Below are 23002 nucleotides of genomic sequence, written 5' to 3' on the forward strand. Positions count from 1 at the left end.
TTGGTGCTGTTGATTTGGAAAAAGTTTTGTGACTTCAGATTTAGTAAAAGTTCTTTGGAGTATTTGAGAATCCCATTTGATCCACACCACCTGCTCTCTGTCATAAGCAGGTGTAATTATCTAATTACCAATAATGTAGACAATCAGCAATGTTCAATAGAAAAATCAATGTGTATCTTTGTGTTTTAGGAGCTACAGGAAAAACTTTGAAGTTATATATTGAAATTAATTATAAACGTTGAATACTCCACGAGGCATTGCTAATTCATGCAGTGAAACTACTCATGAATAGATATATTTAGGGGAAAGTATGCTTCATTATGTCACTAATAAACTGGTATTTGATCGATAACGAAAAAATTACAATCTAGAATTTATTTACTGTATAACAAAATAAGTGAACAAAATGTATATTTCCTGATTATGAAAAAAACAGCACATGCCTATATAGCAACAAAAACCATGGAAGAATATATCTTTCAAGGCTCTTTCTCTCATTCACACAAACAAATGACATCACAATTAAACAGTGAGAGGCAGCAAATCACAGTGAAAATGCGAATTCCAAACTAGGAATGTGAAAATAAAACTCCTCTTTTTGAAACTGCTTACATTAAAACTCAAGGTTGGAAATATGTACAAGACACCTAGAATTCAATCTAGATTAAAAGACAAGGAAATCCACGGAGGCAGTTACAATTGTAAAACAACTGATGCAGGTCAGTTGACAAGGTATTTATGAAAACAATTAACTCCTTTTCTGTAAGTTTGTGTTTGATAATACATTGTACACACATTTTCACAGTTTTTAAGAACATCATAAAAATCAACTTGAAGAGGGTGGGGCAATTGAAGTTCCTGGCATTTCCATTCTCTTGATTTCATTGGTAATGGTTGTTAAATCTTGCATGAACATTTTTATCTGAAAGAAAGCATATAATTCATATCCAGATAGTACACATTGTTACACAGATAAAAGGAAATCTTCAGCTTGAGGAGGGAGGAATATATGTTGAAGTAAAGGTGTCTGATCTCTTTAATTCCCGAACAATGTCTGTCAGATCTTCTAAGAACATTTGAATCTGTAAAATAAAAGTAAAATTCTGTAAGTAAAATCATCTATTAATCTATCTTCTTTTTTTTTTTTTTTATTTCTATCAAGTTATGTTTTTTTAAAAAGAATTTTGTATATGACACCATTAATTAGTCTTTATATTGAAAGTAAAAATAGATTTATTCATTTACATCCAGCGAATCAGGAAATGTATATAATCAGCAAATGTAGGAATGTAGTGTAAAGCTGCATGCAATGCTCTAAAGCAGCACACATATGGACAATGTCAATTGTATGCATCTTGCAATTACACATGTATATCTAGCGAATACGACTTTTCCTAAATATATCAAAATCAATTATTGATTTTTGGTTTTTTTTAATGTACGCACTAGAGTAATATTGCACTCACTACATGTATAAACATGCGAACGGGCAAGCACTGTCACTACAGAACATGAAATCTCACCTGAAATAAATCTGAAAATGTGACGCCCCCTTCTGGTCTGGAGTATGGTCGGGAAAGGATATTAGTAATATATGTTACATAATGTGGGGGGTTACTTTTTTTTTTTTAGACAAAAAATATACCACACTAGCTCAGAAACATACAACTACCAATTAAAAGCTCAAAATGCATACACAAGTGCATGAAACTTAATTATCTACAATTTTGTCTTTTTATTAACAACCCAACCCCCCCAAAAAAAACCACCAGCCCTGCTGACTGTGGTGCACTTGAAATTGCTTATTTAAATCATAATAAAAAGGTAATGGGTTGATGGTTTCAAAAGAAAATACATCTCAAATTTTATCCCAAATATTTTGTGACTTAAATTAATAGATACACACTGTATTTATTTCAAACAAATTTATAGACCGACTGTTATATCTTCAAAAGTTTCCCTAATATCGGACACACAAATTATCAGCAAAAATTATTTTGGCACATTTACAAATGACTTGAAATGATTTTTGAATTGTAAAAGTTATCTCATGATGTTTTATAGTGGTTTTAAAAACCAATTAGTTTAATCACTTTGAGTTTCCATGCACAGAAGGAGAAAGAAGCTGAAGTAAGTGTACAAGTACATTCATAGTTATGTTTCACTGTGTACAAAAAGCAGATTTCAACATGTGCAATAAGCTAATTAATGCTTAAAACCCATACCATTATGTGTTTCGACCGTTATATATTTGTATTTCCAACTTATTATCTGAAGACAGGAACTCAATTCACAAAGAATTTGATAAATCATACAATATATAAGTGTATGAAAATTAGAAATATTTCCAAATTACACATTTTTGTAAATAATGAAGTACTTTATCATAATGACAGTTATAATAAAAATAATGATAGCTGACAAAATTTGATGGCAGCTAGTTGCTGAAACTCACAGATTTGAATGGTACGGGTAAAGCACAGTACTTGCAACATAACAAATTCTGGACACTGTCACATATAAATATATATATGTACACAACACAAACACGGTGATAATTGTTATGTAAAGTGAGTATTAGTAACCAAATATCACAATATGTCAACATTCCGGAACTCAAAAACTGAAATAAAAACTGAATATTAATATAAACAAATATAAATTTATGTTAACAGTTTTCAGAAAATACTCTATATTACTACTCTGCTAAAGAATAATAAAGCTCTTTGAAATTGTTTTTGTATAAAGACCTATTCCATAGTCAGATATGATTTATGGGAAAAGAAGATGGAGGATAGATAAAAGTAAAGATGTAATTGTATATATTCTTCAAATAATATTTTTGCTACTTGAATATCCGAGTTTTTCAGAAAATCAAACAACAATAAAGAACACTCCAAACAAAAATGCTGATAAATTCAGTGCAGACTGAAAATGAGATGTGGTGAATTTCATATATAGATTGTACTTAAGCGGAGACTGTATTTATAAAAGAAACAATCCCAGAGCAAGTTGCCTCGAAATCAACTCCTCAAATGAACACCTTTTGATATTTCCTGCTACCCAAATGGTTTGAACTTCTAACCATTTGAGTAGCAGAAAATGTCAAAAAAGTGTACAACATACTGGTAAGAAGAACTTGGAAATCCATCACGATGCTACTCATTTTGAAACATCAAAGAATTCATTACTCTGAGCATATTAACTAAGTTTAAACTTTTGGAAAATTTCCAGACATTGTGGGTGAGAAATAGAGTCCAAGTCCCCATTGTTGTTTGAAAAATGTAATTAATTTTCAGTTGTGAAAGTCAGAGATTTAGACACCAAACCCAAAACAGGAATTTCAGTAGGATTATCAATATCAAAGGAGAATATTGGGGTTTAGAAAACCAGGGAAGTGGGTTATGTCACAGATATTTGCATTAAAAGCTCCTTGCTCTCCAGGGAGGTTATCCTGTAATACCGAGGGGATTAAAAAATGAACACAACAAAATGCAACTTTTGTATTTTTACCTGGTTTAGCTGTTCTGATGTTTCCTCCTCATCTGCAGCCTGTTTCTGATGCCGTTTGACTAACTGGTACAAGTTATGGGCTGCCCTGTGTTGAGAAAGTTTGATGGAATGATATTTTAATGGGCATATACTGTACCACTAATCTTTTAGAATCAGTACAAGAAAGTGGTGCATTGAAAGTAATGAGAAAATTCCTTCAATTTCCAAGCAGCATATGAAATCTGTGTGTCATCTAAACTGATGCATGCCTGATATATGTCACACAGAAAATTTACCATTTGAAATTTAAGAAAAAAGAAAAAGATATGAGCTATTTAATTGCTTTGTGTATACCGACTCCAAAATGGGGAATTCCCAAAGCCCCACTTTTAATTTCATGGGTTTTCATGAACAAATTCATTCTACCAGAAAACAAATCAGCCATTCACCATGAGATTTTAATTGGAGATAGAGAAGTTTATGACCTTTCATTTGAGGGATGTCTCATCCTTCAATAAAAATCTGGGGGTAGCTGTGAGATGAAACATTAAGGAGGTATGCTACACCAGAGAAATTTGATGTAGATGAAAAGTGGAGGATATGTACAACAATATTTTGAAGTTGAAAATTTTCAAATTTACTTTATTTTGTCAAAAAATACAGTTTTAGTAGAAGGTAATCTGAAAAAAAATTAAAACCCCTACTGGACTCGAACCTGCGACCTACAGTTCAGCAGTCGGTATCCTAACCTACTGCGCTACTCGGCTAGGTATTTAAATGGAAAAGGAAAAGTCAAATATTGCTGATATAGATTTTTTCATCCATGTTTTTAAAGGAAGTCAGCCATTATGACGATGTAGAGTACTACCTTAACATTGTCATCTATGTGAAATGACTTTACCCACATAGGTAAATAAAAAAAGAGGGCTCACGGGTCTTACATGTATCAGTCACCTGAATATTAAAAGTATCACTAGCCCCAAGGGCTATGAAATCTATAATGATTATCCTGTTCTGCATATTTCAGCTAAATTCTAATATTCAGCAGCAAGTATGGAAAAAAAAAATTGTGTTCTTAAAACAGAAATGCTCTCGAAAGTGACCATATTGATGAAAGGTTAACACTATATGACTGTATTGGGCCAGCCCTAGAGTCAGAACCATGAGTTTGCAAAATTCACAATTTCCTTTCTGCTTTTCCTAAATATGCATTTAAGTTTCTATACAATATCAGTGAAATGACAATAGTCACTGTGATAATGTTAGACCCTCCCTGGAACCAAAATCCCTACCCCTGGGATCAGGAATTTCCAATTTTGGTAAATGGCTACCTACTCCTTCCATATATCTGTTTAGTTTCGATTTAGTATCAATAGCATTAAAGAAAATGTTATTTAAATGTTATTTACATAAATACTATATACCAAGACTTGCTCCACCCTGGAGTCAGAACCCCTACCCCAGGGATCATGAAATTTACAATTTTGGTAGAGCCTTTTTTATCTATATATGACAATGCATTTAGCTTTTCCATACAGATGTAGGGTTGTAGAGAAGATTTTAAAGAATTGGTCAACGTTTGGTAGGTTTTGCCTCTCCCTTAGGGCCCTGGGGGGTGAAGAAGTCCTAAAATTTACAATTTATGCCCCCCTTGTCCAAAAGATGCTTCATACCAAATTTGAAAGGGTACACATGTAGCTATCAAAAAGAAGTTAAAAATGTTTAATCATTAATGCATGACGGACAACAATGGATGTACACCAATAGCAGTAGGTCCCCTGAGTGACCTAAAAATTTAAACATTATCATTCAAATCACACCCGCTATGAGGTTTACAAAAATAACACATATTTTAATCATGTTATCAATTTTGTACTGTGATTGCATTTAAAAGGGAGACAACTCCTCTTATAAGAGAAGCATTATACACAAAGCTTGTAAGTATGCCTACAATTTCACCTCCTGCACAAAGTTGACACACAATCACACATTCTATTAACTCATAAAATACATGTTTTCCTCTCTGCTGTAATTTACATTGGTAATATATCATTAGCAGATTATCATTTTTCTATATCATACATGTAGATGACCTGTTGGATGTACATGTAGTTTAGATTTTTATAGTACATATGGACTCCAGATACATGTATATAAGATGATCTGCTTTACTGTTCTTTTAATCTTTTTTTCCAGTCAGAATATGTACTTAATTTAAATCAGTTAACTTACATTTTGATTCTCCCAAGTTCCAGTGTTTTTTCTGCAGATGTGTTTTTAATACGGGTCCACTCATTTTCCCATTTCACTGCCTCACTTTGGGCTGTATCTAACCTTGTTTGAAGTCCTGAGAGTTCATTATTGAATGAAAGAATTTCATTGTCTTTATCCTAGAAACAATTATAATCTTATTCTTAAAAACCTTCTACTTGTTCCTTCATACCACAATCCATATTTTGCATCTTTCCACAATCATATTGCCATTTACACACTGTATAAAACAAAAATGGAAGAAAGTATATGTGCATATCAACACAATTCACACAAAGAGTGTTCCTAAATTATAGATAAAAAATATACAGTATAATTTGTCCAAACCGGCCTCTGAGTACTCCGGCGCTCTGTCAATTCCGGCCACAAAATATAGTCCCTAACATTTCTTTAACAAATCCTTTATTAATAATTCCCTGTACTCCGGATACTGCGTATTCTGTATATCGGCCGGCTTACACAGTCCCAACTGCTATCAATTAACTTTAATTATCCTGTGTAAACCGGCCCCTTGATGATACACCACCCTAATTGTTGCGGTCAATTGTATTCGGTGTACACAAGGTCCCAACTGCTCGTAATTAGCTCTAATTATCGCATTTAAACCAGCCACCCCACGATGACCAACCTGTCGGTATTCGGTCGATCACACATGGTGTACAAAAAGGGTGTCTCAAGGGAAGCCACAGGTAAGTAAAAGAGTGCAATTGGCGATGAGTCGCGATCAGTTTAAAATAAAACCTAATTTTTAGGGGATGTACTTTTCAATGGTGACAGCACCACGCACAAGGTAATGGCGCCCTCCCCCTAACGACAGAGACGAGAACTGACATTAAAAGACAAAGTTCAATTAATCGATGAATTCGATACATTTTTGGAATGAAACAAAATCAGCAACAATCCCGTTATGTTTTCCAAAAGCAGGGTCCTCTCGTGGACTTCTCGGAGCTCTACGGCGAGTCAGACAGTGATGATATGCAGTTAGTTAGCACAACTCGCCATGTCCGGTCGATCACTCGGCATTGTATTAGTTTCCGTTTCACAAATTGAGACAGTTGAAAGCGATACATTTACAATGAAAGCTGGGAAAGACTAAATTTTAAACGAACACAACACAAACTTGATGAATGTACATAATGTAGTACTTGATAACGGCGATGGTGTAGACGAAATCGACAAATTACCAACAGAAAATTGCGCGAATAATTCCCAGATTTTAAACTGTTTAATAATAATTGAAACTTTTTCAAATGAGCACGACAATAAAACACTGACATTTATATTTTTACATTTTGAATTCTTTTGTGATAAATGTATATTAAAATACATATCTATGCATAGATAGTGAATACAAGGGAAGCAACTCTCATTCTTGTCAACATTCTGCACTCCGGACTCTGTACAAACTGGCCAATTTCTTTGGAACCACACATAGACGGTTTAGACAGATTATACTGTAACTTCATTATGATAGAATTTATTTAAGCGAAACTTTTCATGTTAACTTTCAAACCTCTATGTATTTCAATAGATTTTGTCTCTGTTTCTCTATAATCTCTTGATTCTTTGTTTCCCTTTCCAGCAAATCCTGAAATCAAACAAAGTGGATTTTCAAAAACATATACAAAAATGAAAAATAAAAATATTTACTTTATACAAAATATATGTAAATATGATTAAAATTTATTAAAGTTATCAACTCCAAAAAAGAAAGAAAGATGATGTCATAAGAGATCTCTGTTCGTTTGTTCTGACATGCAGAATCTTTAAGTTTTGGTTTAAATTATTACAAAGTGAAAATTATATTTTGAAAACATGTTATAAAACATTATGTGACGTAGCTGACAAGGATGGGGATCATGTGGTTAATTGGGCTACCTGTATAAAAGACAGGCTATATGATATGGGTCTAGGATACATTTGCAGGGTTTGACATTTACTTTTTTGAGCACTAGACCAGTTGGACTACTTCAAATGATTTTTACTAGACCTGACCTTACATCTAATAGCCCTGACTGACATTTTGTCCATATTTAATTACTGAACTCAAATGACAAATGTTAAGTTTGAACTGAAATGTATTTAATTGTCTCATGAAAATCTTTCAAGTCCCGTCTTCTGTTTTAAAACACAAATTTTCTGTCTCTTTAAATTCTACCCGGCTCGGAAATTCTTCTGTTCATTAGAATAAAACAATGTACGTTGGCTGTTTTTTTAAAATTTCTATTTCAAAACCCTTAGTGTACTTTCATTGTATACATGTACATGTATACCATAAGACATATGTCTTGAGCAATAAAGAATAATATGCATTATAATCTACAGCAACAATGAACATGGTAATTAAAGCACTTGGTGATTTAATTTTATACGTTAGAATGTTTGCATGAAGTGACACTAGCATTTTATTTTAATTCTATGCTGGTCACTTCCATGAATTTCAGAAAAATGACTGTTTAGAAAAAATGGCAAAACATATCAGATCTGTGTTATTTATTACAGGTCTAATTCTGACTCTAATTCTTCTATAAGAGTTTAAAATGTTGATTTTCATAGAGTATAGGGATAAACACTCCAACAAATGGAGGGGGGGGGGGGGGGGTTCGTCAAAACTGCACATGGTTTATTAACAGATTACATGTATCAAGCAATAGATAATGTAAATTTTCATGAGAGAATAGATGCTTTTAGGCACTTAGTCATTTTGTTAAACTTTTACGCCAAATAACTGAAAATGAATAAATTTGGTTTGTTGTTTAATTTTTTTTCCTCATCCGACTTCTGTGTTTTAACATTGATCTGACAGGTGAAAATAGAATGGCTTTATATACTTGATCAGCAGGGTGATGAATACCACATGTCAATTCCCTCAGAAATGCTACAAAACTGTGCATATCATCACTATACTCATTACTATGATTATACTTATGTAATATTACATACTACAGAGTTCCTTGCCTTTACTCATGTGAATGATTATGAATTTACCTCATGAGTAGCAACAAGGGTATCATGTCTGGCAATAATGTCCCTCATTTCATGGAATTCTTCCCCAGCTTCTAAAGCCTTTTCCATATACTTGTGATATATCTTGTACTTCTCCAGTTTTGCTTGAAGTTTTTCCTTTGATTTCACAAGTGCCGATCTTTCCTGTTTTAATCTGCATTTGTAACCATTGAAAATGAATAAATATAAAATTTTGGGAAAGGCATGTCATCAAAATACATGACACTCATTACCATTCAGTTTTTATACAGATATTTCGATCGATTTTTTCACTCTATTGAATGTGTTTTAACAGAAACACTACATACAATGATAACAATTGATACATTGCAGGCTTAACAAGAGGTCCATGGGCCACATCGCTCACCTGAGTCACCTTGGCCCATATCTGAAGACTTTCCATATATATTTGCATGTAAAACCTTAGTCCCTATTGTGGCCCCAGCCTACCCCTGGAGGCCATGATTTGTACAAACTTGAATCTGCACTATGTCAAAAATCTTTTATGTAAACGTCAACTTCTTTGGCCCAATGGTTCTTGAGAAGATTTTTAAAGATTTTCCCTATATATTTGTATGTAAAACTTTCATCCCCTATTGTGACCCCAACCTACCCCCGGAGTCCATACTTTGAACAAACTTGAATCTGCACTATGTCAGGAAGCTTTTATGTAAATATCAGCTCTTCTAGGTCATTGGTTCTTGAGAATATTTTTGAAGATTTTTCCTATATATTTCTATGTAAAACGTTGATCCCCTATTGTGGCCCCAACCTAACTCCGAGGGACATGATTTGAACAAACTTGAATCAGCACTTTGTCAGAAAGCTTTCATGTAAATCTCAGCTTTTCTGGCTCAGTAGTTCTTGAGAAGAAGATTTCAAAGGTTTTCCCTATATTTGCATGTAAAACTTTGATCCCCCCCTTGTGGCCCCATCCTACCCCTGGGGGCCATGATTTGAACAAACTTGAATCTGCACTATGTCAGAAAGCTTTCATATATAAATATAAGTTTTACTGGCTCAGTGGTTCTTGAGAAGAAGATTTTTAAAGATTGTCCATATATATTTGCATGTAAAACTTTGATCCCCTATTGTGGCCCCATCATACCCCTGGGGGCCATCATTTGAACAAACTTGAATCTGCATTATGTCAGGAAGCTTTCATGTAAATATCAGCTTTTCTGGCTCAGTGGTTCTTGAGAAGAAGATTTTTAAAGATTTTTCCTATATATTTGTATGCAAAACTTCGATCCCCTATTGTGGCCCCATCCAACCCCCCCCCGGGGGGGCCATGATTTTAACAAACTTGAATCTGCACTATGTCAGGAAGCTTTCATGGAAATTTCAGCTTTTCTGGCCCAGTGGTTCCTGAGAAGAAGATTTTTAAATGACCCCACCCTATTTTTGCATTTTTGTGCTTATCTCTCATGGCCCTTCATTTAAACAAACTTGAAAGCCCTGCACCCAAGAATGCTTTTGGCCAAGTTTGGTTGAAATTGGCCCAGTGGTTCTGGAGAAGAAGTCGAAAATGTAAAAAGTTTACAGTTGGACAGACGGACGGACAGACGACGGACAACAGGTGATCAGAAAAGCTAACTTGAGCTTTCAGCTCAGGTGAGCTAAAAATGACTTAATTGTCATCTTTTCCCCTACTTATCAATTTCTTTGTCTTTTTGCTTTTTGGAGTCTCTCTCTTCCTCAGCTTTTTTCAGTGCTCTGGCCTTTTTAGAATCATTTTCCTACAAAAATTTCAAAGTTGCATTTAAAAATAAAATTCCTTTACACCTAATCTATAACTAGCTAGCAAGTTGCATGGTTAAAATCCAGGTCAAGGTCAAATACCTTTGATGTGAAGCATAGGTTACTGTGGAATAATTTTAATTTGTGGGGGCCAATGTTCGTGGGTAAGCATGCTTTATATATCATTTGACAAATTGTACCTTTGTGGCTTTTGAAAGATAATTATAAAGAATAAAGATAATTTATAAAGAATTTTCCTACAATAAATTCCTATGTGGAACTTGAAGCCAAAATGTGTCCCACCATGGCCCTAGCACCCAGAGTTTGAGGAAACTTGAATCTTCATTATCAAGGAAGCCTTCTAACAGGTTTTGGCTCTATGGTTCTTGAGAAGATATTTTAAAAGAAAAAAAACACTACCCTATTTTTAATTTTTTGTAAGTACCCCCCTTTGAAAGGGATGAGACCTCTCATTTGAATCACCAAAGGTCACACTTTGTAATAAGTTTAAATGAAATTGCGACCCAGTGGTTCTTTAAAAAAATGAAATTGCAAAAAATTAAATACAGTGGAACCCCGTTATTACGTTCCCCCTTTATTACGTTAGTCCGCATATTACGTTGGAATTTCAAAGCACAAAACCATTTCTTAACAAACCTATATAAAATAGACCTCGTTATTACGTTGTCCTAAAATGTCGGGACTCGGTATTACGTTGTAAATATTCCGACAAAAACGTAATAAACCCCTAATTATTCAATAGTGATTCTCAAAATAATAAGCCATTCACACCTTGACTGCATGAGGCAGTCACCACGTAAATTTCCTGGTCTGTTTGGTGATTAGAGACGCTTGACTGATCACGCTTCGATAGATCTAGCGACATCAATACAGGTGAATACCCCGTATAGAAGCCAGTGATAAACAATTAAATAATGTTTATTTAGAAATTGTACTCTATGAAATTTACTTCATTTTTCATATTTTGATAATCAAAGAAATAATTTCTCAACCACCTGCGTGTTCAGCATAGTGTGATTACCTTCGCTATTAAAACTCTATTCACGGACAGCTTCGGTACCAAACATGAAAGACAAAATTTATCGTAGCAATGTTACAACCGCTTGGGTAACTGCTTGGACATAGGTGACTAAAGGTGTTCAATTAAAAAAATTGTTCGTTGTTTGGACATGCAGCTTGGATGTTCGTAAATCTCATCCATACATACACCAATCTATCGGCCGATTTGTGCACGGCATTTACCTCAGTGAATATTTTAAAATCCCTTGATGCGCACGTGATTTTAGTGCCATCATTTAGAGTTATAAATGAAATCTTCGTGCATCATTATATTTTTTTTTTATGTGGATTGCGCTTAAATTGTTCTCCGTGCATGTTTATATTTGGTGAGAAGTGTGCAAGTGTTGGGTATCGTGTGCGTTTTGTGTCTATAGTTTTGTTGATTTTTGGGTGGGATTTTTTTTATTGTGTTGTGTATTGTGTAATTAGAGAAATTAATAAAAACGATGTTTTGTTATTTTTTAATACGAATGTTGAATACGAACCGGAACGAGTTATTGAGAGAAATTTACATGAACGCATTGTTTTAAAGTTGAACAAAATGGCGGTCCAAACGAATGCAGAAAAAGCAACGTTTATCAAAACATCCTTATGTATCCTACACCGAAATAAAGAAAAGGGATAAGAACATGAAGAATTACGGACATTAAAGATAAGATGTAAATAAAACAAAGTATCATAGTCTTTTAAACAAAGAAACAGTAAAGATATATTCACACACCCCTTCACGGAGTACCAACGGACAATATACAATTTCCAAATGATATCTTTAATGGATTTAACTGGGAACGTTTATTACGTTGCCCCCGGTATTGCGTTATTTTATCGTGACAAAATGGAAAACGTAATAACGGGATTCCACTGTATACATGTAATATGGACAAAATTTGATCAAGATAGCTCACTTGTGCCATATGCCCAGGTGAGCTAAAATGCACTTAGTGCCACTTACAGTTTACATTGTATCAATAAAATATCAAAATTGTTATATTCATAGATTCTGAAGTTGTTCTGATAAAAACAAACCTTTAAGAAATGGTCAAATTTCAACAAGGATTCCTTTAGTTGGCATTCCTTTCTCTCAAGTTCTTCTCTTCTTTGCTGCAAACTTTCCATTTTCATTTGGAATTCCTGACAATAAAGATATCTAGTAGAAATTTCTTAATAAGCATGTAAAATTTTGATACCGTTAGGGACAAAATGGTTGCATCAATTTATGCAGATAACATTTTTATATTTTTGAAGATTTAATTTGAAGAGAAACATTTGTGATTTTATCACCAACCTCTTTTTGGGCAGCCAATGCCTGCTCAACTTCTTGCATTTCTCTTCTTTTCTCAAGAAGTCTTGTGGCAGGGGTAAGATGATCATCCTCCCTCTCAGGCATTTTACTGAAAAATCCAAAGAGATTGTATGCAGTTTACACTTTATGACTTTGTTCTGAAATTTGATAAAATGATAAACAAAAACATGATGATTTGAGAAAATTGATAAAAAGCAAAAGACTTAATTGTGAATTCCTTCCATTTAATTTCCATCATCACTCTATGACAATTATATGTAATATCTTTACTGAGTAAATGGATTGTAAATTATTTAAAATGTACTCCTTAACTTAGACCCAGAATGCTCAAGTTCTCATCTACATATAACATCTTTTACTTAAGAAAAAACATGTATGTAATATAAAAACACGACCATAAATTATGGTTTTAACTTCGTATGAGGAAATTCGAGCAAAATGCATAAATTCGGTGTTTATATGTAAAATTACTTACACGAGGAGTTTGTCCTCGAACGTTGTTCTGAAATACTCTTCTAAATTAACTGTCATGATTGTTTTCTTATGTTTCTACTGCATATAACAGAAATTTTTACAAGTCTTTAGTCTTCGATCGCTTCAGGAATTGTTTACGTCTATGGGTGCCATATGCAAACTAAATATGGTTGTCATGGATAGAACAGTCTAAAATCAGTAACAACAAGAAATAAATCAAATCAATATGCTTGATTTGAAATAATAATAACAATAACAATAATAATGATATATAAAAAGTGTTTTTCTGTTACGAATTCTAATAATAAAGTCGGGAAGGATCTTTTATCAAACAAGCATTTATGATTTATAATTTCAACTGTACGAGAATCACGAGCTCGATCCGCTTGAAATAATTCTTGGTAAATTATGAATTCAAAATTGGAATCCATGAAGTTAAACCGGCTTAAAAATTCTTTGAAATCGTTATTTGTTGGTTCTTTATAAAATCATTGATAACATAGGGATAATAATGACAGATATATTTACATTTCTTGATAACACATTACGGGTATTTATGATGTACATCTTGTACAATATTAAAGAAAAGTGTTTGTTTTAAGATATCCATCAATTTTGAAGAAAAACACACTATTAGAATAATATTTGAAAAAATGTACTCTTTTGTTAAAGGTTTAAAACATATTTGAAATATTTTCCTCATTTTGACCTTCACTTTCGGTTTGATAAAGAGGCAATATGGAGACATGAACACTACGGTCATGGCAAGGCTACTGAGAAGTTCAAGCGTGTGTGGAAAGTATGGTCACGTAAAACAACTTTACGGATCATCTTTCTCAAATAGGTAAGAGAAAGTGCATACATTAATATCTGAACATAGTATGATTTTGCGGGCATGCCATGTGTGTCCTTGTAATTGTATTTACAGTGATACAGTCCCTGAAACGTTCGTCTTTTCCACTTGAATAGGTTGTAAACATTTCCCCTTGAGCGAGATCATCTCGCTAAAACGCAATTATCCCTCTTTAGCGAGAGTAAATATATCCAGGACAACCGAGAAAAACACCCGTGGAGTACATCTCCGTGTTTCACGTGAAAAGAAGAAAAAGTGCTGAAATGTCTAATACTTCTCAGTCTTCTGCAAATATATAAATCAAAACAAAAATTCTCACGATGTGGACTGGATTTCCACCTCCTTCCCTATTATGCAGCAACGTTATGAAATTTCTTGACTGTGTACTCAATATTATATAGATAGAATGTTCTATCGTTAAAATGATAATGTCCTACGGACCCGATTTAACGATAGAATGCGTCCTATATACCTGCAATGTAGCAAAATGAAAATTGCACACAGTGCATGTTTCGGTAAAATTATGTAACACATCACTCATATGCATTTGGAAAGTTATCTTAACGACCCACTTGGGCCGTTCTTATTTGCAAATTAGGTAAGCGTTCGTTTTTGGAAAACAGCATGCAGCAGGGTGTTCCGATGGCAGTTTCCGGTAAAATGGCAGTCAGTTCGAATCGAGAAAAGTGACATTTCAAAGTGTTGAGTTTACAATATTATTATACGATTTTTTACAGTGTTAAGGACTTACAAATTACCAATGAGGTTAGTTGTATATAAATTTAACTTTAAATGTACGCGTTTATTCTTTGATAAGTTTAAAATCGTTTTGGAGCGATTCCGCAATTTTCTGCTACATTACGGGTATATGGGAGGTATTCTAACTGTGGTGAGGGCCTGTCCCGAGACACAGTTAGATTATTCTAACTAAATATTATAGAGACAATCCACTTCATGTTGAGTGCGTGTCGCACTTATTCAGCATTGCACGGAATTTGCCATCATTTTCAATAAAACCACCAAAACACCTGTTTATGGTAATGTTACTCTCTTGCTATAGAGGAATAATCGCATTTTAGCAAGAAGATCTCGCTATAGTTCAAGTTTTCCCAACCTGTTGTACAGTGAGCGCACGGTGCACGCACACAGAGCGAACGGTGAACACACTCAGCGAACGGTGAATGCACGCAGAGCAAACGCTGAATGCAATTTGGTGAACGGTTGGTAAACGGTGAGCGAACGCAGAACGCGAATGGAGCGCAATGTGAACGGTGAGCGCATGGTGAACGCAATACAAACTATTTATTCGGAACATTTTGGATGTTTTCCCTTTGATTGTACTTTTTTCATAATCAGGTTAGAAAAAAGATGCATTTATTCAATGGATAAATAATAAAATATACCAGAATCAGGAAAATGCATGTTCTACAGTTCTGAATATATTCAATCTTACCAAAGCATGGTGCATGTTTGTAAAAGTACTGAATGTATATTTCTCATGAAATGATCGCAAATTTCACATCAATTCACGCAGAAATCGTACACAAACAAAAAGCAAATTTCATGTGTACAATGTGTACAGCATTACATGCACAGATACATGTACATGTATGTATACATGCAGGGAAAGCAGGGATAAATGCATGCTTTGCATCATATTCTATAATGTTTAGAATGCTTGACCTTTTCATGATAAATCAGAAATATTGATGCATCATCTCGGGATACTATTACATTCTCTTTTTCGTGTTTGCCTATCTATCAAAATTGATCCTTTCACTTTGGTGTTCCGAATAACAATGCAAAGACAAAAGACTGGATGCTGAAGAAATGGTGAACGAACGATGAGCCCATGGTGAACACTTTGTGAACGGTGAATGCGAGCGGTTGGTGAAAGCAAAACTGTGAACGGTGAGCGCACAGAAAAATGGGAAAGTAGAACGTTTCAGGGACTGTAACATGTAACAGTATATAAATGTTTGGTATGATTGGTTTTATGGGTAAATCTCCAGGTTTAAAATATCCCCGCTAAAACCAATACAGGCTTAAATTGCCTTCAATACTTGGGGACTTAATGCATGCCGATCTTAAGGAAAAAATTATACTACAAATTAATCTATTGAAAATTATAGGTGCCTTTGGACGTCACCTGTTTTGCAGGCAGATGATGATGGTAAAAAGTCCTTTGGGACCAAACAAATACAGTTTATCAAGTCCATTTTCGATAAGTCTGACTTTGGACCTTATGAAATACAGAAGGAATCTCACTCAAGCCAGCTGTCAGACAAAGAAAATGTGTATGAAATTCAGTGTAAGTGTTGTATGTTTCTTCATAGTGATAAGCAACAACCCCCCCCCCCCCCCCCCCTTACCTTTATGACCAAATTTTATCATATGCTGCAAACTTGATCTCATGAAAATGTACCAACATTTTCAACAGACACAGACTCGTAATTTTAACTTTTTGTCCAGGACTAGGAGATTATTGTTGATTATGACTAGTTCACTATTGGTACAATGATTTTTTACGTAGACTACATTAATTTCCTTTCCCCAGAATTATATTTCTGAATATATGTTGACAATGGTATTAATGTGCTTTGGTTTTAATATGGTGCAATTCATTGATTTTGAATTTCGATTCAAGTACTTTGCCAAATTTGTCAGGGTACAAGTTTTAGGGATTGCAACATTCTTCTTATGTCTCCCCTTCCCAGAAGTGGAACATATATTGTTTTAGTGTGAATTCTTCCGCTTCTCATACAAATTTGTCCGGACCACAACTTTTTTGTGTTTTGACATAGTCCTTTAATATTTGGTATGTGGTTGTACCATGATAAGATAGTGTGTTGCATACCATTCTTGATGACCTTTGATTATGGCCTTTTATGTAAAGGTGAAATAATAGAATTGGGGGGGGGGGGGGGGGGTCTGAAGCATAAAATTTTTGTCTTTTGACATAGGCTTTTGGTACTTGGGTATATCATGAAAAGACGGTGTGTAACGTGCCATTTTTTATGAACTTTGACCTTGACCTTTACCACTTTAAAGATGATCCCTGAAAAATATTTTTAAAAACTATGGAAAATGGAAGGGGAGAGATCAGTTTTGGTGTGCTAAAACAATTCTTCCTAGTTTAACATGTTCTCATTTCTCCCTGATCGGTGTAAGGGTAATTCTTGTAATTCTTACTTGTGATAGGCAATGTCAAATGACTTTAAACTGGAAACTTGCATGAATCAGCCTAATGTTGAAGTACACAGTAGAAATCAATGAATAATTGTGGACTGAACTCATTTTAGTGCATCTACACACACATGTAACTTTCAGGACATTTTGATTTCATTTGCTTTCTTTTTAGATGGTGACTATTCATAGCCACTGTATTCAGCTATTGCTTCAGTGGGTGTTACTGTTAGGAGAGGTGTAACACCCCCATAGTTTGAAATATCTTCTGATTCTGAAGACTTTTAATACTTCAATACTGGAACCCCTTTGTTTTGCATGCATTGTCCTGCAGACAATGCACAACATTTTGCTATCAATTTATCATTCCAACTTGCATCACTGACATTTTTTCAAACCATGCTGGCTGAAAGTTTTGTTGTTTTAAAAATTCTTTTCACTTTAATCTGTCGGCAGAAACATTATAATAATATAAAAGTCAGTAATGTCATCCATATCATAGTGCTTCTTTTAAAATCAGTTTTTAAAGATGCCACACAAATGTAGGATACAAATGATAATGCTGTATTTGAATCAGGTCCATACATTGTATATTGCAATGTTTTACTGGTAACCCTATCAAATCTAAAATTATTCATTGATTTCATTTTTGGGATCAAAATGTCATAAAACTGTATAGTTGTCTCAATCTTCTTTAAATTTTGAACTAACAGTTCATGAATTAACATACAGTATTTGTAGTCAGAATGTTGTCTTTCAGTTCATGCGGTGAAGCCAGAAAATATGGAGGAATATTTGAAACAGTTGTAAGTTTTATTATGTTATGAAATTCTGAGTGTTGTTGGACATTAATGCCATAGCAGTTTCTTATTTCAACTCTAAACCTTGCTTTCAAAAGCGACATATAGATGAATGTGTGTGATAGTTTAAACTACATGTAGGTATATGAGGTCAGATCAGAAATTCCATATGTAATTGGGTGATGATATAGACAGAAATTTGTCTCTTTTTGAGAAAGATTAGATGTATTATGGTACACGTATGTAACACATTGTAAATATGCAATTTATGATCAAGGACTAAAGCAGATTAATGGTGTTTTTGAATAGCTCAAAATTTCAAGAGTTGATGCATGAAAAGAAAACAGGTGCTCATTTGGTGGGAAGTTTTACAGTGGAGATAGGAGACCAAGATGAAGCAAGTAAGTATAGATATAGGTTATCTATCGATATACCTAGCACCTAAGATAAGGACAAAATCGCTGAAAGAAAGTTTTTGAGTACTTTGGTTTTAACTCATTGTTCTTCTGATTGAATATGCTGTTCTCCAAAATTGATTTGACATTTTGTGTCTGTTTATTTGGCTACTTAGTAGGGTAGGCTGAGATGTCCGTGCTACCAATGTTATATTGTTTCAGTTCATATTTGGGAATACAAAGGAGGGTATCCAGTTTTAAATAATGCCACAGAAATCTACAGGACCGACCAGGTAACCCTTACAAAAAAAAAGGCCAGCCGAGGGTCAAGCTTTTTGCCCAAAGTTGTCTGGATTTGTTGTATTTATAAGATGCCATTAATATTTGTCTATTTCCAGCATCAGAAAGCTAGTATGACTTGATCATGATGGATTGCTGATTTGTATGAAGAACTTTCTTAATCATTATATTAATATGGTTACTTTATGAACCACTCACTCAGGGTTTGATTTATAGAAGATATATATACTTCAGATCTCTGCTCAGTGCTGCCATGAAAGGTTTTGGTTCTTTAACAAGTCTGGGGATACATTTACAAATTGTAGGCACTATACATGAATGAAGACTTTATAAACATGGAGTGATTATACATATGCAATTAACATGTGCACTATTACGTACTTTGTGATTTACATACAGTGGAGCACAATTAATATACCACCAGAGAAGACATAATGATTTATACAAGGGTTTTCTCCGAAGTTTGTGGACAGATGTCATTTTAAACCAATGTCATAGATCAATTAAATTTTTCATATGCATAGAAAAATTACCAATAAACACACCAAAAGATATTGAATGATCTTAAAAGTTTTACTGTATTCGATTTTTTTCTCTTCACTTCCAAAACATAGAGATGGTGCTTTGCCAAAAAGAGTACTATTTAAAACGGATATACATGTTTATAGAATTCAATTCTCTCTCAAAGCAAATCTTAGTCAGAATTTGTTAGAGGAAAGTAGCAGCCTTGTGAAATATGTTGCTACCTATGGGCCAAATATTTTGATTTTGACAAATATAGAACAAGAATTTTTTTTTTATAGTTATTTGGATTGCTTTGAAAATAGTGCGTCAAGAATATACAGTATCATTGTCATGTGGTGCATTGAGTGCAAAAAAAAAATGTTCTTGGCTTACAAAAAGTTAAAATTGTCTGAAACACCACCCCCAAGAAGAAAAAAACCTAGCAGTTTTAAAATAATAAAGATAAGGAAACCATGGTGACAGTGAATAATGTTACGGAAGACTGATATTTCACTTTGATTCAAATAATAACGTATTTCAAAAATTCATTTAGACCCTTAAGTCATTATATATTATATCATTTTGTAATAATCACCGTGTTAGTACTTTTATCTTCAAAATCATAAGTATACATGTACCACCACTAATATTTTTTTTTTTTAAATTGTCCGTACATAGCTTATTGGAGTCTGAAGTTGTGCAGGGTGGCATAAAAAGTTACTTTTATAAATACAATGTAGCGAAATTCAAGTTTTAAGGATTTTCATTGTAGATAAACTGAAGTATAATTTTGACAATGAAAACAACTCCATTTTCTTGATTTTTTGCCTGCAAAATTCTGCCGCTAGAGTCCCCGTGTATATACAGTAACACCCACTGAAGTGATAGCTAATACAGTGGCTATGAATAGCCACATACAGTGGCTATGAATAGCCACCATCTAAAAAGAAAGCAAATGAAATCAAAATGTCCTGAAAGTTACATGTGTGTGTAGATGCACTAAAATGAGTTCAGTCCACAATTTTCTGGAACAACCCTCATATATCTAGAGTAAACAACTCGACAGAATATAAGCTAATGCATCATTAGAAGACAAAAACACAAGACACTGCATTCATGAATTTAATCATACACAATGTCAATGTTATAAAGTTGTAATGTGATGTAAACTTTACATTAACATTTGAAAGTTCATTTGTGGTTTCTTTTTTGAACAGGATTTCATCAACTACAGAACAAACAGAAATAAAATGCTTCGGTACAGAAAGAATCAAATTCTTCTACCCTTCAACTTCTGGCCTGCCCCAGTTCCCAGAGAGGGAAGGAATATTTATGAAATGAGAAGCTACACACTAAAGGTACAGATAGCATTTACATATATATGATTGTACAATAATATCTGGTTTCAAAGTGGGGTAGTTTAAGCTTTATAGAATATTGCAATGCGGTTTCCACAGTGTCTGAAAGTGTTCCAATATACTTCTGATGTGAGTTTTCTAAACTTCTGGGGTAGATTTAATTATAGCAATTTACCAAGAAAATCTGAATTTTTATATGATGCATAGAAATTATCATTTGTAGGAACTTGTCAAAATAGCAGAATTCTGTGTTTTGATGTTTTCTCATATGATGCAGCTTTTTAACAAAGCAGTTTATAGACTTGCATAGCATTGAGATATGCTGCCAAATTGTAGCAATGTTGCAATTGAGGATTTCAAATGAAAATTTACTTTTTTGCACTAGAGAATAGTGCACATACCGTAATCAAAATTGCTGAAATGCAGATGCTGTCATATACTATTGGATTTTTTTTGCACTTATCGAGAATCAGTAATACCAAATGTAAATCATTATTCATTAAGGAATACAGCTGAGAGTTTTAAGCCACAGGAGCTTGTTTTCGGGATTGTGGAAAAATAATAAGATATAAAATATGAATCTTATTTAAAATTCCCTTTGAAGTCATTTTGATAAAAATGCTGACATGTTTTGGTAATTAATACATGTACATTGTTTAGATTACACCCCCTGCAAGTAGTATCATATTGCTGCAGGGGAAATTTAAACAATGTATCAATTAATACCAAAATGTGTTGGCATTCATATTTTTATTCATTTTTGTTATTTTTCACAACCCGGAAGACAAGCCACCGTGCTTTAAGCCTGTTTGTCACATATAACCACGTAGAAAGGAAGGGCTTCAACCTAGATATGCCATAGAAATTGCTTTCAAAATTGTGAAGAGTTGATTTTTTACGTTACTATTCTTAAATTCCATGCATGTAAAATATTGGGTCACAAGTGTTTCATGCATAATTTTAAACACATCAATGGATGAAAAAATTGTCTTGAAATTGAATTGAAGCCACAAAAACTGCATTTTAATTACTGTAGCCTGTTATTGTACACTGTAAAAAGTGCAAGTAAAACATGGGTTAAAAAGGGAACCTAACCTCTCCATGCTTTCAGTCTACAGTCTGGTGTATGATACTTTCTTTCTGGAGCATCTATGAGAGTTACAAGGAAATTTAGAGTGACTTATTACATTTTGAATTTGATTTCATATTAAATTGCAAATGCATGGATGTTTGTAACTGTAATTATGTAAAATTACGGAAAATCTTTTCATTTTCAGCCTGGGTCAATGATAGAGTGGTCAAATTGTTGGTAAGGCTCTTTTGTGTAAATTTCTATGTGAATTTGATGGTCAATGTAAAGTTAAAAGCATATGTAACTGTATTGAAAGTAATGGTAATGCATTTTGTGAATTATGTGATGGTTTATTTGTACATGTGGATAACCGAATCTGATTAAAATCAAATCTTGTCTAAGTGTTACACAGGAGAAAGATCTGACAGTGTTGCATTTGAGGTCATGTTATTGACCCCAGTCAGTGGTGTAGCTAAGGATGAAATAATTGTAAGCAGGGGGTCTGGGGGCAGTAGTCCCTCAGAAGCTGAGTATATTTTTCAATTTCGGTGGCAAGAATTTTTCATTCTGGTAATAGTTTAAATACGTCAACAATTATATTGTAATTGTACAGAACAAACTATATAAGGTATAGGATCACAGCCAGCTTTTTAAAGAAATAAAAAAAAAAACACATTGACATACACACACCAAAAGAAGCAAGAATAAAATGCACCGCCATGGCACATTAAATGCCCCATCAGATATTTATTCATTATTATTAATAAACAGATAAAAGTGCATGGCACAGAATCATGTCAACCTTAATTAGTGCAAAGATTACACCATTATCTTTGTTTTTAGGTCTGAGGTAAAATCAAGATTATTCCTTGTAATGTGTCTATTGCAATTGACTTATCTTCTGCACCAACTGCTCTTGCTGGGTCCACAAGAAATACTTACCATTTTATAAGTTTTAATGTCGGAGCTGATTTTAAGCTTCAGTTATATTTCTATACAGTTGCACAAATTAACAAAGTTTTTGATTGTAGGACTTATCTACATGAGCCCAAAAAAGGGTTATGCCATATATAGCCATATCATCTTAATTATAGGTCACAGAGACTTTGATTTAGAGTGCGACACACCCTCTACTTAAGATGCATAACTGACCAAGTTTGATGATTCT

At 33.7% G+C, this 23002-nt stretch overlaps 2 protein-coding genes across 6 annotated transcripts in view; one reads left to right on the top strand and one right to left on the bottom strand.

The window, feature by feature from the left end:
* Positions 1-360: 360 nt before the first annotated feature.
* Positions 361-13573, bottom strand: LOC125654814 (coiled-coil domain-containing protein 42 homolog). 2 transcript variants are annotated; one of them, XM_048884905.2, is made up of 9 exons: positions 13368-13573; positions 12875-12980; positions 12616-12720; positions 10423-10508; positions 8752-8923; positions 7277-7351; positions 5725-5882; positions 3514-3598; positions 361-922 (listed from the first exon to the last, which is right to left on the bottom strand). In XM_048884905.2, exons 1-9 carry the CDS (start codon positions 13421-13423, stop codon positions 827-829), a joined length of 939 nt encoding a protein of 312 aa, XP_048740862.1. In that variant the 5' UTR covers positions 13424-13573; the 3' UTR covers positions 361-826. The 2 variants fall into 2 exon arrangements, with proteins under 2 accessions (XP_048740862.1, XP_048740870.1); XM_048884913.2 differs by having other exon boundaries at positions 361-1082.
* Positions 13574-13932: 359 nt separating this feature from the next.
* The window catches only part of LOC125653540 (protein NipSnap-like), a 14799-nt gene continuing 5729 nt past the window's right edge, over positions 13933-23002 (top strand). For 2 of the 4 annotated variants that reach the window (XR_008798736.1, XR_007361955.2), the window contains exons 1-7: positions 14057-14210; positions 16352-16530; positions 18166-18211; positions 18515-18606; positions 18823-18893; positions 20622-20762; positions 22040-22071. Coding sequence is in view for 2 of the 4 variants with exons in the window: in XM_048883125.2 (XP_048739082.2) it covers positions 14113-14210; positions 16352-16530; positions 18166-18211; positions 18515-18606; positions 18823-18893; positions 20622-20762; positions 22040-22071 (659 nt within the window). In the remaining 2 variants the exon portion in view is untranslated. Of the gene's footprint in view, positions 14211-16351; positions 16531-18165; positions 18212-18514; positions 18607-18822; positions 18894-20621; positions 20763-22039; positions 22072-23002 lie in introns of all 4 variants that reach the window. The other 2 variants (XM_048883125.2, XM_048883117.2) reach the window with 2 other exon arrangements.

Source organism: Ostrea edulis, chromosome 1 (assembly GCF_947568905.1).
Source record: "Ostrea edulis chromosome 1, xbOstEdul1.1, whole genome shotgun sequence".
In the NCBI taxonomy this organism is placed as follows: Eukaryota; Metazoa; Mollusca; class Bivalvia; order Ostreida; family Ostreidae; genus Ostrea; species Ostrea edulis.

Excerpts from the sequence above, each read along its gene's own strand:
- LOC125654814 (XM_048884905.2), bottom strand. The coding sequence starts at position 13,423 with ATGACAGTTAATTTAGAAGAGTATTTCAGAACAACGTTCGAGGACAAA. Across the intron at positions 5,883-7,276 it reads ATCTATTGAAATACATAGAG|GATAAAGACAATGAAATTCT; the intron begins GTTTGAAAGTTA and ends AATTGTTTCTAG. Across the intron at positions 923-3,513 it reads CATCAGAACAGCTAAACCAG|ATAAAAATGTTCATGCAAGA; the intron begins GTAAAAATACAA and ends GCTTTCTTTCAG.